This window comes from Babylonia areolata, chromosome 29 (genome assembly GCF_041734735.1).
Source record: "Babylonia areolata isolate BAREFJ2019XMU chromosome 29, ASM4173473v1, whole genome shotgun sequence".
Taxonomy (NCBI): domain Eukaryota; kingdom Metazoa; phylum Mollusca; class Gastropoda; order Neogastropoda; family Buccinidae; genus Babylonia; species Babylonia areolata.
Genome location: NC_134904.1, coordinates 35,731,648 through 35,744,277, shown reverse-complemented (window position 1 = coordinate 35,744,277; position 12,630 = coordinate 35,731,648). Strand labels below are relative to the sequence as shown.

Sequence of the window (12,630 nt, the reverse complement as noted above, 5' to 3'; positions counted from 1 at the left end):
ATCATTATAAGTGTCAGTAAAAGCAGTCTTCTTCTTCTTCTTCTTCTTTATTAATGAATTGCTTATTATCATTATTGATTTATTATTATCATTGTTGTTGTTATCATTATTGTTATTATTATCATCATTATTACTATTATTCATTTAGTTATTTGTTCTTGCTATCATCAAAATCATTATACATTATTTATTATTATTGATGTTATTAACATTATTATTATTATGATGATGATGATGATGTTTATCAATTCTCCATTTTTCCTTATTCTGATGTATTATTATTATTATTATTATTATTATTATTATTATTATTGTTGTTGTTGTTGTTGTTGTTATCATCATCATCATCATCATTATCAGTATTACTTTTGGTATCATCATCATCATCATCATCATCATCATCAATACAATCGTCACTGTCATCATCATCATCCACACAAGGACGACACCAACCTGCACATGTACCGCACGCTGGCCGAGTACTTCCAAGGAGTGTGGAGCGGGACACCCGGAAGCCCTTCACCTACTCCCAGCCCGCCGCCGCCCGCCTCAAGCTGGCCGACCGCCGGGGCCAGGCCTGCCGCTTCGTGCCCGACATGCCCGACGTGTTCCACAGCAGCTCCGATGTCACAGAGCGCTTCAACCTGCGCAAGATGTCCGAGCTGCCCTTCGCGCTGCTCTTCAGCTACCAGTTCGATGCCCTCCGCTTAGCCTGCTTCTGCAACTACGCCTGGCTGCACGCCAAGCTGCGGGCCACCTCCGTGCAGCACGTGCTGGCTGACTTCGCCCTCTTCGACGACCCGGAAACGGACCTGGTGGCGGACGTCCTGCGCATGTCCGGCGCCACCTTGCACCAGGACCCGGACCGCCTGGGCACGGAGATTTCGGGCCGCCTCCTGCCGCTCGTGGCGCGTTTCCCGGCGGTTCGGGAGCTGGTGAAGCAGTGCGACCTGGCGGCGCAGATGTGCTGCCCTCTGGTGCCGGTGACGCAGCTGTACGCGGCGCCTGGGGGTCCTTTACAGTACGAGTGTGACCTGGAGGCCAAGTCGGCGGTGGACGTGGACGTATTCAGCAGCCCTGACGGGATCCTGATGACGGCCAAGTCTTACTACAGCACCTGTCTCAAGGTGAAGGAGGATGGGGGTGGTGTCGGGTGGAGGGAGTTACGGGGCGGTCAGAGGGTGGGGGTGGGGTGGGGCGGGGCGGGGAGGGGGAAATTATAGAGTGTTTACTGTTTCCGTTTCAACAATGCCATTGACTGCTGAGTCTATGGGAATTACCATAGCACATGTCTCAAGGTGAAGGGGGGCGAGGGGGGGTGGGGGGTGGGGGGTGATGCTGTATTTGTGGAGGTCTGGAGAAGGGTTGCAGCGAGAAAGTCATAACTGGTGTGCATCCACTTTGTTTCGATAGGGGCTATTGTCCCGAGTCATTAAATCACTCAGTACGGCCAGTCCTCTCTTCTCCTCTACACAGACCCCTCGGATGTCCAGTGGGTGTCTGAATGACCCAGCCTTTAGCTTCCGTCGTCAGAATTGTGGTATTCTTTGTCAACATTCACGTCTTCAGTATAAGAGCGTTCCGCTTGCAATATTTTGATGATGGTAATTGGGATGAAACGCTGTTAACGTCGTATCTTTCGCCGTTCGTATGGAGAGACTTAAAACCATTCAGCTTGTCTCTGAAAACACACACTGGCTCTGTCTCTGGCCGTCCGTCTGCCTTTGTCTCTGTCTGTCTGTCTATGTCTCTGTCTCTTCTTCTTCTTCTCTCTCTCTCTTCCTTTTTCTTTCTCTCTCCCTCCCTCTCTCTCTGTCTCTCTATTTCTATCTCTCTCTCTCTCTCTCTTCCTTCCCCCACCCCTCTCTTCCTCTCTCTCTCTCTCCGTCTCTCTGTGTGTCTCTCTGTCTCTGTCTCTCTGTCTGTCTGCCTGTCTGCCTGCCCTCCCCCTCCCCCCTCCCTCTCTCTCTCCTCCTTCCCCTCCTCCTTGTTCGTCTGTTTCTTCTTCTACTTCTTCTTCCTCTTCTTCTTCTTCTTCTCCTCACTCTCTCTCTCTCTCTCCCTTCCTCTCCCTCCTCCTTCCCCTCCTCCTCGTTCGACTGTTTCGCCTTGTTGTTGTTGTTCTTCTTCTTTGGATCTCGTGAATTTCTTCTCGTTGAGATAATGATTCTGTGTTATCTACCCGCGTACAACCACCACCACCACCACCACCACCACCACCAGGTGTGGGAGCTGAGTCAGGGAGAGCCGCGTCAAGACATCCACCTGCCCGTGGGACAGGTGCACCCGTCCAGCGACGGTCGTTACCTGGCCATCCTGCGGGAAAACCGGCACGTCAGCATCTACGACGCCATCAGCGGTCAGATACACGGCCACGTGGACTATGGCTATGGGGAGGTGTGTATAGTGATGGTTGTTTTGTGTGTCGGGGTTTTGTTGCGTTTGTGTGTGTGTGGCTGGGGGGCGGGGGTTGGGGGGTGGGTGGATTGGGGGGGGGGTTGAGGTGGGTGGGAGCTGGGGGGAGGGGGTGGATATGTGTGTGTGTGGGGGGGGAGAGGGATGGTGTGGGGTGGGGGGGGGGGGTTGGGAGAATCCATCATCTGCCCCCATCCCACCCATGCCTTAAATCATCACTACTTTCCCTGTATAAACGAAATAAACTAGACTAACTGGTCATGTGTGTGTGTGTGTGTGTGTGTGTGTGTGTGTGTGTGTGTGTGTGTGTCTGTATGTGTGTGTGTGTGTGTGTGTGTGTGTGTGTGTGTGCGCGCGCCTTCTTTCTGCATACGTCTAGTCTATTATGCATGCATGGATGAATGAACGGATGGACGGAATTATGTATGTTTATATGAATATATGTATGTCTCTTTGAGTGTCTCTCTGTCTCTGTCTGTCTATCTATCTGTCTACCTTTCTGTCTGTCTCTCTTCTCTTTCTCCTCCTCCTTCTTCTCTTCCTCTTCTACTCCTCCTCCTCCTACACGTCTTCCTCTTTCTGCTCCTCCTCCTGCACCTCTAACTCCTCATCCTCTTCTTTCTCCTCCTCCTTCCTCTCCTCCTCCTTCTACTCCTGCATCCCCCCTCCTCCTCCTCCTTCTTCTAATTCTCCTCATGCACCTCCTCCTTCTCCTAATTCTCCTCCTGCACCTCCTCCTCCTTCCACTCCTCCTTCTCCTTTTCCTCCTTCTACACCCCTCCTCCTCCTTCTACTCCTCCTCCTCCTTCTTCCCCTCCTCCTCTTTCTACTCCTCCTCCTTCTCTTCTACCTTATCCTCCTCCTCCTTCTCCTCCACTTTCTCCTCCTCCTTCTCTTCCTCCTTCTATTCCTCCTCCTTCTGCTCCTCCTTCACCTCCTCCTCCTTCTCACCTCCTCCTCCTCCTGCACCTCTTCCTTATACTCCTCCTCCTGCACCTCCTCCTCCTTCTACTCCTCCTCCAACTTCTCCTCCTCCTTCTCCTCCTCCTCCTCCGTCTTCTCCAACAGGTCGGATCGGTAGCCAGAAGCCGGAAGTACCTGGTCATTTCCGTGGAGCGTGGCTTTGGACCAATCGTCATCGACTTGGAGGCCGCCTCGCTCGTGCACCGCTTCAACTTCCTGTCACGTGCCGCGGCCATTAGCCCGAACGAGAAGCTGCTGTGTTTCAACACGGGCTCCAACTTGCTGTTGTACTCTTTGCCTCTGATGGAGAGAAGGTGAGTTCGGTTCCACAGTGCGGAGTGATTGTTCTGTTGTTTGGTGTGGTTAATGTTGTTGTTGTTGTTGTGTCTGGGTTGTAAGCGTGTTTGTCAGTGCCTGATGGCATCGGTGTCATCGTCGTCATCGTCATCATCATTATCCATGTTGTTATCATTCATTGGTGTTTGTTCTTTCAGTCTTTCTTTCCGTTACACGACCAACATCGATTTGCCGATGACTCAGTCGTGGTTCATGCATGCTGGGTATTTTCGTGTCTCCATAACCAACCGAACGCTGACATGAGTTACAGGATCTTTAACGTGCGTACTTGATCTCCTGTGTGCGCATACACATAAAGGGGGTTCAGGCACTAGCAGGTCTGCACATATGTTGTCCTGGGAGATCGGAAAAATCTCCACCTTTTACCCACCAGGCGCCGTTACCGAGATTCGAACCAAGGACCCTCAGATGAAAGTCTAACGTCTTTTTCTTCTTCTTCTGCTAAGCGTTTAAGTGCTGTAGTTGCCGCCACTACTTCCAATTGTTTCCACTGTTAACGCTTTACCTACAGGTGTGTGTGTGTGTGTGTGGGGGGGGGGGGGGGGGGGGGGGGGCGTGCAGTGGCATTTTATTGATGCAGTTGCTGTCACTATTTCTCTTGTGCAACGCAGTTAAAATAGCTTGCTGCTAAATAACATCTTTTTTTTTTTCTTTTTTCTTTTTTTTTTATCTGTTAGGGGTTTATCTAACAGCTAACTGCTAACGGCGTGTTGTGCAACTGGGCTCTGCAGATGTGTGTCGGAGCCGTGCAGCAGCGTTCTATCGCTACAGTTGCTCCCACTGTTTCTGTTTGTGAACTCTTTTCCAACAGGTGTGTTTCGGAGCCGTGTAGTTTGCGTTCTATTGCTGCATACAGTTGCTGTCACTACTTCCGTGGGTTTTTTTTCCCCACTGTTAACTCTTTACCTACAGGTGTGTGTATTTCGGAGCCGTGTAGTTTGCGTTCTATTGCTGCATACAGTTGCTGTCACTACTTCCGTGTTTTTTTTTCCCCCACTGTTAACTCTTTACCTACAGGTGTGTGTATTTCGGAGCCGTGTAGTTTGCGTTCTATTGCTGCATACAGTTGCTGTCACTACTTCCGTGTTTTTTTTCCCCCCTAAATGTTAACTCTTTACCTACAGGTGTGTGTATTTCGGAGCCGTGTAGTTTGCGTTCTATTGCTGCATACAGTTGCTGTCACTACTTCCGTGTTTTTTTCCCCCCACTGTTAACTCTTTACCTACAAGTGTGTGTATTTCGGAGCCGTGTAGTTTGCGTTCTATTGCTGCATACAGTTGCTGTCACTACTTCCGTGTTTTTTTCCCCTCATTGTTAACTCTTTACCTACAGGTGTGTGTATTTCGGAGCCGTGTAGTTTGCGTTCTATTGCTGCATACAGTTGCTGTCACTACTTCCGTGTTTTTTTTTCCCCTCATTGTTAACTCTTTACCTACAGGTGTGTGTATTTCGGAGCCGTGTAGTTTGCGTTCTATTGCTGTATACAGTTGCTGTCACTACTTCCGTGTTGTTGGTTTTTTTCCCCCACTGTTAACTCTTTACCTACAGATGTGTGTATTTCGGAGTCGTGTTGTTTGCGTTCTGTTGCTGCATACAGTTGCTGTCACTACTTCCGTGGGTTTTTTTCCCCCACTGTTAACTCTTTACCTACAGGTGTGTGTATTTCGGAGCCGTGTTGTTTGCGTTCTGTTGCTGCATACAGTTGCTGTCACTACTTCCGTGTTTTGTTTTTTTTCCCCACTGTTAACTCTTTACCTACAGGTGTGTGTATTTCCGAGCCATGTAGTTTGCGTTCTATTGCAGCATACAGTTGCTGTCACTACTTCCGCCCCTCCCCCCCCCCTCCCCGCCCCAACTGTTAACTGTTTACTTACAGGTGTGTGTGTGTGTGTGTGTGTGTGTGTGTGTGTGTGTGTGTGTGTGTGTGTGTGTGTGTGTGTGTGTGTGTATTGGAGCCGTGCAGTTTGCGTTCTGTTGCTGCAGTTACCGTCACTATTCCATTTGTTTCCACTATTAACTCTTTACCACCAGATGTGTATCGGAGCCGTGGTCTGGCGTTGTGTTGATGCAGTTGCTGTCACTACTTCTTTTTTTTCTTTTCTTTTTCTTTGTCTTTTTAAACTCTTTACCTACATGTGTGTGTTGGAGCTGGACTGTGGCAGTTGCTGCCACTGATTCTGTTTGTTTCCGCTGTTAACTCTTTACCTGCAGGTGCGTGTCGGAGCTGGACTGTTGCAGTTGCTGTCACTAATTCTGTTTGTTTCCGCTGTTAACTCTTTACCTGCAGGTGCGTGTCGGAGTTGGACTGTTGCAGTTGCTGCTACTAATTCTGTTTGTTTCCGCTGTTAACTCTTTACCTGCAGGTGCGTGTCGGAGCTGGACTGTTGCAGTTGCTGCCACTGATTCTGTTTGTTTCCGCTGTTAACTCTTTACCTGCAGGTGCGTGTCGGAGCTGGACTGTTGCATTTGCTGCCACTGATTCTGTTTGTTTCCGCTGTTAACTCTTTACCTGCAGGTGCGTGTCGGAGTTGGACTGTTGCATTTGCTGCCACTGATTCTGTTTGTTTCCGCTGTTAACTCTTTACCTGCAGGTGCGTGTCGGAGCTGGACTGTTGCAGTTGCTGCTACTAATTCTGTTTGTTTCCGCTGTTAACTCTTTACCTGCAGGTGCGTGTCGGACCTGGACTGTTGCAGTTGCTGCTACTAATTCTGTTTGTTTCCGCTGTTAACTCTTTACCTGCAGGTGCGTGTCGGAGCTGGACTGTTGCATTTGCTGCCACTGATTCTGTTTGTTTCCGCTGTTAACTCTTTACCTGCAGGTGCGTGTCGGACCTGGACTGTTGCAGTTGCTGTCACTAATTCTGTTTGTTTCCGCTGTTAGCTCTTTACCTGCAGGTGCGTGTCGGAGCTGGACTGTTGCAGTTGCTGTCACTAATTCTGTTTGTTTCTGCTGTTAGCTCTTTACCTGCAGGTGCGTGTCGGACCTGGACTGTTGCAGTTGCTGCCACTGATTCTGTTTGTTTCCGCTGTTAACTCTTTACCTGCAGGTGCGTGTCGGACCTGGACTGTTGCATTTGCTGCCACTGATTCTGTTTGTTTCCGCTGTTAACTCTTTACCTGCAGGTGCGTGTCGGACCTGGACTGTTGCAGTTGCTGTCACTAATTCTGTTTGTTTCCGCTGTTAACTCTTTACCTGCAGGTGCGTGTCGGACCTGGACTGTTGCAGTTGCTGCCACTGATTCTGTTTGTTTCCGCTGTTAACTCTTTACCTGCAGGTGCGTGTCGGACCTGGTTTGTTGCAGTTGCTGTCACTAATTCTGTTTGTTTCCGCTGTTAACTCTTTACCTGCAGGTGGGTGTCGGAGCTGGACTGTTGCAGTTGCTGTCACTAATTCTGTTTGTTTCCGCTGTTAACTCTTTACCTGCAGGTGCGTGTCGGAGCTGGACTGTTGCAGTTGCTGCTACTAATTCTGTTTGTTTCCGCTGTTAACTCTTTACCTGCAGGTGCGTGTCGGACCTGGACTGTTGCAGTTGCTGTCACTAATTCTGTTTGTTTCCGCTGTTAACTCTTTACCTGCAGGTGCGTGTCGGAGCTGGACTGTTGCAGTTGCTGCCACTGATTCTGTTTGTTTCCGCTGTTAACTCTTTACCTGCAGGTGCGTGTCGGAGCTGGACTGTTGCAGTTGCTGCCACTGATTCTGTTTGTTTCCGCTGTTAACTCTTTACCTGCAGGTGCGTGTCGGACCTGGACTGTTGCAGTTGCTGTCACTAATTCTGTTTGTTTCCGCTGTTAACTCTTTACGTGCAGGTGCGTGTCGGACCTGGACTGTTGCAGTTGCTGCTACTAATTCTGTTTGTTTCCGCTGTTAACTCTTTACCTGCAGGTGCGTGTCGGAGCTGGACTGTTGCAGTTGCTGCCACTGATTCTGTTTGTTTCCGCTGTTAACTCTTTACCTGCAGGTGCGTGTCGGAGCTGGACTGTTGCAGTTGCTGCCACTGATTCTGTTTGTTTCCGCTGTTAACTCTTTACCTGCAGGTGCGTGTCGGAGCTGGACTGTTGCAGTTGCTGCTACTAATTCTGTTTGTTTCCGCTGTTAACTCTTTACCTGCAGGTGCGTGTCGGAGCTGGACTGTTGCAGTTGCTGTCACTAATTCTGTTTGTTTCCGCTGTTAACTCTTTACCTGCAGGTGCGTGTCGGAGCTGGACTGTTGCAGTTGCTGCTACTAATTCTGTTTGTTTCCACTGTTAACTCTTTACCTGCAGGTGCGTGTCGGAGCTGGACTGTTGCAGTTGCTGCCACTGATTCTGTTTGTTTCCGCTGTTAACTCTTTACCTGCAGGTGCGTGTCGGAGCTGGACTGTTGCAGTTGCTGCTACTAATTCTGTTTGTTTCCGCTGTTAACTCTTTACCTGCAGGTGCGTGTCGGAGTTGGACTGTTGCAGTTGCTGCTACTAATTCTGTTTGTTTCCGCTGTTAACTCTTTACCTGCAGGTGCGTGTCGGACCTGGACTGTTGCAGTTGCTGTCACTAATTCTGTTTGTTTCCGCTGTTAACTCTTTACCTGCAGGTGCGTGTCGGACCTGGACTGTTGCAGTTGCTGTCACTAATTCTGTTTGTTTCCGCTGTTAACTCTTTACCTGCAGGTGCGTGTCGGACCTGGACTGTTGCAGTTGCTGTCACTAATTCTGTTTGTTTCCGCTGTTAACTCTTTACCTGCAGGTGCGTGTCGGAGCCGTGCAGCGGTGTTCCCCGCATCCTTCAGTTCGCGGGTCAGTCCAACAAGTGCTTCGTGCTAACTGACTCCAAGATGCTGCAGTCTGTGCTGTTCGACCCAGTCAACCGGGGTCACCGCACCAACCACATTCTGTCCGATCTGCACATGAGGGACATCACTCTGTCCCATAATCAGGTCGGTAGTGGTTATGGGGGCATGCTTGTGTCAAAAGCGTAGTTAATAAAAGTTGTGTCTTCGAAAATATGAATAACTGAAACAGAATAAAACTAACACATTAAAAAAAAACAACAACCACCTCTGCATACTTGTGTCAAGAGCACAGTTGACAAAACTGTATATTCAAATATATGCATATTAAAAAAAACAAAAAAAACACAAAAAAAAAAAAACCCCAACCACACCTCTGCATGCTTGTGTCATGAGATATATAAATAATTCATATATGTATATGAAATATATAAATAACAACAACAAAAAACAAAAACAACCTTCTGCATGCTTGTTTCAACAGCAAAGTTAATAGAATTTGGTTCAAAAGAAAAATAAAGAATGATAATTTGTTTAATCCTGTACCGCCCTAGACATTGCTATTGCACTCCCAAAGAACACTGTCATACAAACAGTTCTGATATATCTGTCTTTATCACAGTACTGGACATATATTTTAAACATGACACTAAAAGGTGAATGAAAAGAGAGACAGACAGACAGATAGAAACCGGGGGGAGGGGGGGGGGGGGGTAGGAGGTTGGGGATCCACAGGCTTTGTACGTTCTGCAGAAGACCTTAGAGTGGAGACAGGTCGCATGTCCAAAGTTGTACTTTGCGTTCCTGTTCTGGAAGCACAGGGCGAATACACAGTCCATTTAACAGTTCTTCTTTAAACATTGGACTGCACTACACTGTATTGTATTGTACCATACTGTACAGTATGATAGTCAGTCGTGTCCGACTACGACCATCAGAGCAGCGGAGGAGGTAACTGCTGTCTCGACTATCTGGGCTGGAATTCGATTATTGTGGAGTTACATCCACATTTTCTCGGCCAAGAGGGTTTTATGACAGTCGGCGTTGGGATGATTCCCAAAGGCCAACTAGCCCCCCCCCCCCCTACGCCAACCTCCCCCCCCACACACACACACACCCCGCCACCCACAAAGCTGCAGCACTAAGAGCCAGTGCAACCTTGCATCCTGGTTTGAGAGTCATAGTCCTTCACAAAAGACAAAGCTGTAAATGAATTCCATTGCAATAATGGAGAAACCACTGATCATACAGCTCTCACTTTGCTGTTGGCCCAGCAGTAAGCTAATGCCAGTGTGTGACATAAAGCTGAGCGTTGGGCCTTATCGTACCGTATCGTACCTTACCGTATTGTACTGTACTGTACTGTACTGTACTGTACTGTACTGTACTGCATTGCATTGTATTGCATTGCATTGGATTGAATTGGACGGGATTTTATTCGATGATATTCCACCTTGCCGAACCGCAGGGCATACTGCTGTGTCGCTACAGATGCTTCTGTATTGTATTGTATTGTATTGTTTTGTATTGCATTGTATTGTATTGTATTGAATCGCAGAACCTGTTGCTGTGTCGCCACATATGCTGCTTTTGTATCGTATCGTATCGTATCGTATCGTATCGTATCGTATCGTATGGTATCGTATTGTACTGTATCGTATCGTATCGTGTCGTATCGTATGGTATCGTATCGTATCGTATCGTATCGTATCGTATCGTATTGTAGTGTATCGTATCGTATCGTGTCGTATCGTAATGTACTGTACCGTATCCTATCCTATCGAATCGCAGAACCTATTGCTGTGTCGCCACAGATGCTGCTTTTGTATCGTATCGTATCGTATCGTATTGTACTGTATCGTATCGTATCGTATCGTATCGTATCGTATCGTATCGTATCGTATCGTATCGTATTGTACTGTATCGTATCGTATCGTATCGTATCGTATCGTATCGTATCGTATCGTAATGTACTGTACCGTAATCCTATCCTATCGAATCGCAGAACCTACTGCTGTGTCGCTGCGGACACTGGCTCTATCTGGTGGACGCCCACAGAGAGCGACTGGTGCACCGCCTTCAGCACGCCCCGGACGGGGTCTTCCGGATGACCCTCACCACCTTCTCCGGAGCCGGCTTCACCCCGGACGACCGCCTCGTGGTCGCCTCGCGCCACACCTACCTCTTCGTGTGGGCCGCGAGCTCGGGGGCCCCCGTGCGCGTGCTGCAGGCGTCCGTGGCCCCAGTGACCAAGCTGTTCATGTCACCGGCTACCCACAAGGCCGTCACCCTGCTAGGGGACAACACGCTGCAGGTGTGTGTTGTGTGAGTGGGTGGGTGGGGGGTGGGATTGTGGGGGGTAGGGTGGCGTCTGAATTGCTTGAATGTAAAGATGTGTCATCAGCAAACATTTCACATTTACATTTCATATAACAATGTAAGTCATTAACATAAGTGGAGAATAAAATTGGCCCTAAGATGGATCCCTGTGGTACTCCATGTTTAATAGATGTAAAATTTGAGGTTTGATTATTTATTGTTATTAACTGCTTCCTATCAGAAAGAAAAGATTGTATAAGGTGAATATACTCTAGTGGTAATTTATAAGCTTCTAATTTACGTAGTAACAAGGAGTGATTGATTACATCAAAAGCTTTTTCAAAATCTATGAAAAGGAGACCTGTGAATTTATTTTCATTTATATTATGTAGAAGACTGTCAGTGAGTTGTATGAGGGCTGTATGACAAGAATGATTTTTACGGAAACCAGACTGGTCTTCATGGATTAGGTTGTTGTCAAAGAGTTAAGAATATAAACATTTTTGCAAATGTTTTTCAATGGGTTTAGACAAAGCAGACAAGACAGAAATTGGCCTATAGTTAGATGGATCAGAAGAATCACCTGATTTGTACAGTGGAATGACTCTAGCCTGCTTGAATTTAGAAGGAAAACATTTCTTTTCGATTCAAGATGTGTCAGAGTATCTTCAATAACAGGGGAAGAAAGCTTTAATATCTGTCCATCTAACCCGTCCAAATCTCGTGTGCCAGATTGTTTTAGTTGGTTGTGGTGGTGTGTGTGTTGTGTGCGTGTGTGGTGGGTGGGTGGGGGGGGAGGCGGATGGGTGTGGTGATGTGTAGGTAGTGGGGTGTGGGTGGTGGTGGTGGTTTCTTGGGGTGTGGAGATGGTGTGGTAGGTGGTGTGTGTGTTGTGTCTGGTGTGTTGGTACTAGTGGTAGTAGTAGTAGTAGTAGAAGTTGTAGTAGTAGTTTTTGTTGTTTTTGTTGCTGCTGCTGCCATTTCATCATCATCACTATCATCATCATCACACCCCAATCCCCAAGGTGTGGAACCTGAACAACCTGGACGCCGACGTTCTCCACGCCAACGAGATCCTCAAGGGCGCCGTCAAGACCTTAGCCCTCTCCTCCTCTGCCGGACTCGTGGCCTGCCACGGTGGGGATCAAGGTCAGGCCGAAGTCAAGCTGGTGGACATGGGCACGGGCAGGGTCAAGGGCAGCCTGGAGGCCGCGCCCTCTGTGGAGCGCGTGTCCGCCGTGAGCTTCTCACCTGGGGGAAGGTGAGAAAGTGTCGGATGGGTTGTGTGAGATGTTTGAGGGGTAGGTGAGGTGTCCATAGGTAGGGGTGTGGTGGGGTGGTGTCGGGTAGGGAAAGAGAGGTTAAGCACGGACTTATCAGTGTTTACGTCCGTGGGGGATTTTTGGGTGGGAAATTTCAGGGGTTGGGGGCGGGGGGAGGGAGGGTGCCTACCTGGGTAGAGCCGACTGACGGCTGCTATTGGGCGCTCATCATTTGTTTCTTTTGTCATTCAATCAGATTTTTAGGCACGCACGCATACACACTGAGACAGACATGTAACATTTTACGTGTATGACCGTTGTTGTTGTTTTTATTTACCCCGCCATGCAGGCAGCCATACTACGTTTTCGAGAGTGTACATGCTGCGTATGTTCTCGCTTCTATAACCCACCGAACGCTGACATTGATAACAGGATCTTTAACGTGCGTAATTGATCTTCTGCGTGCGTGTACACACGGATGGGGTTCAGGCACTAGCAGGTCTACACATATGTTGACCTAGGAGATCGGAAGAATCTCCACCCTTTGCCCAC

At 48.4% G+C, this 12,630-nt stretch overlaps 1 protein-coding gene across 1 annotated transcript in view; it reads left to right on the top strand.

Moving 5' to 3' along the window:
• LOC143274656 (NACHT and WD repeat domain-containing protein 2-like) overlaps positions 1–12,630 on the top strand; it is a 69,762-nt gene that overhangs the window by 46,727 nt on the left and 10,405 nt on the right. Inside the window, 7 exon segments of the mRNA XM_076578529.1 lie at positions 442–505; positions 508–1,127; positions 2,224–2,397; positions 3,484–3,692; positions 8,455–8,644; positions 10,503–10,811; positions 11,842–12,077. Of these exon segments, the coding sequence (XP_076434644.1) occupies positions 442–505; positions 508–1,127; positions 2,224–2,397; positions 3,484–3,692; positions 8,455–8,644; positions 10,503–10,811; positions 11,842–12,077 (1,802 nt within the window).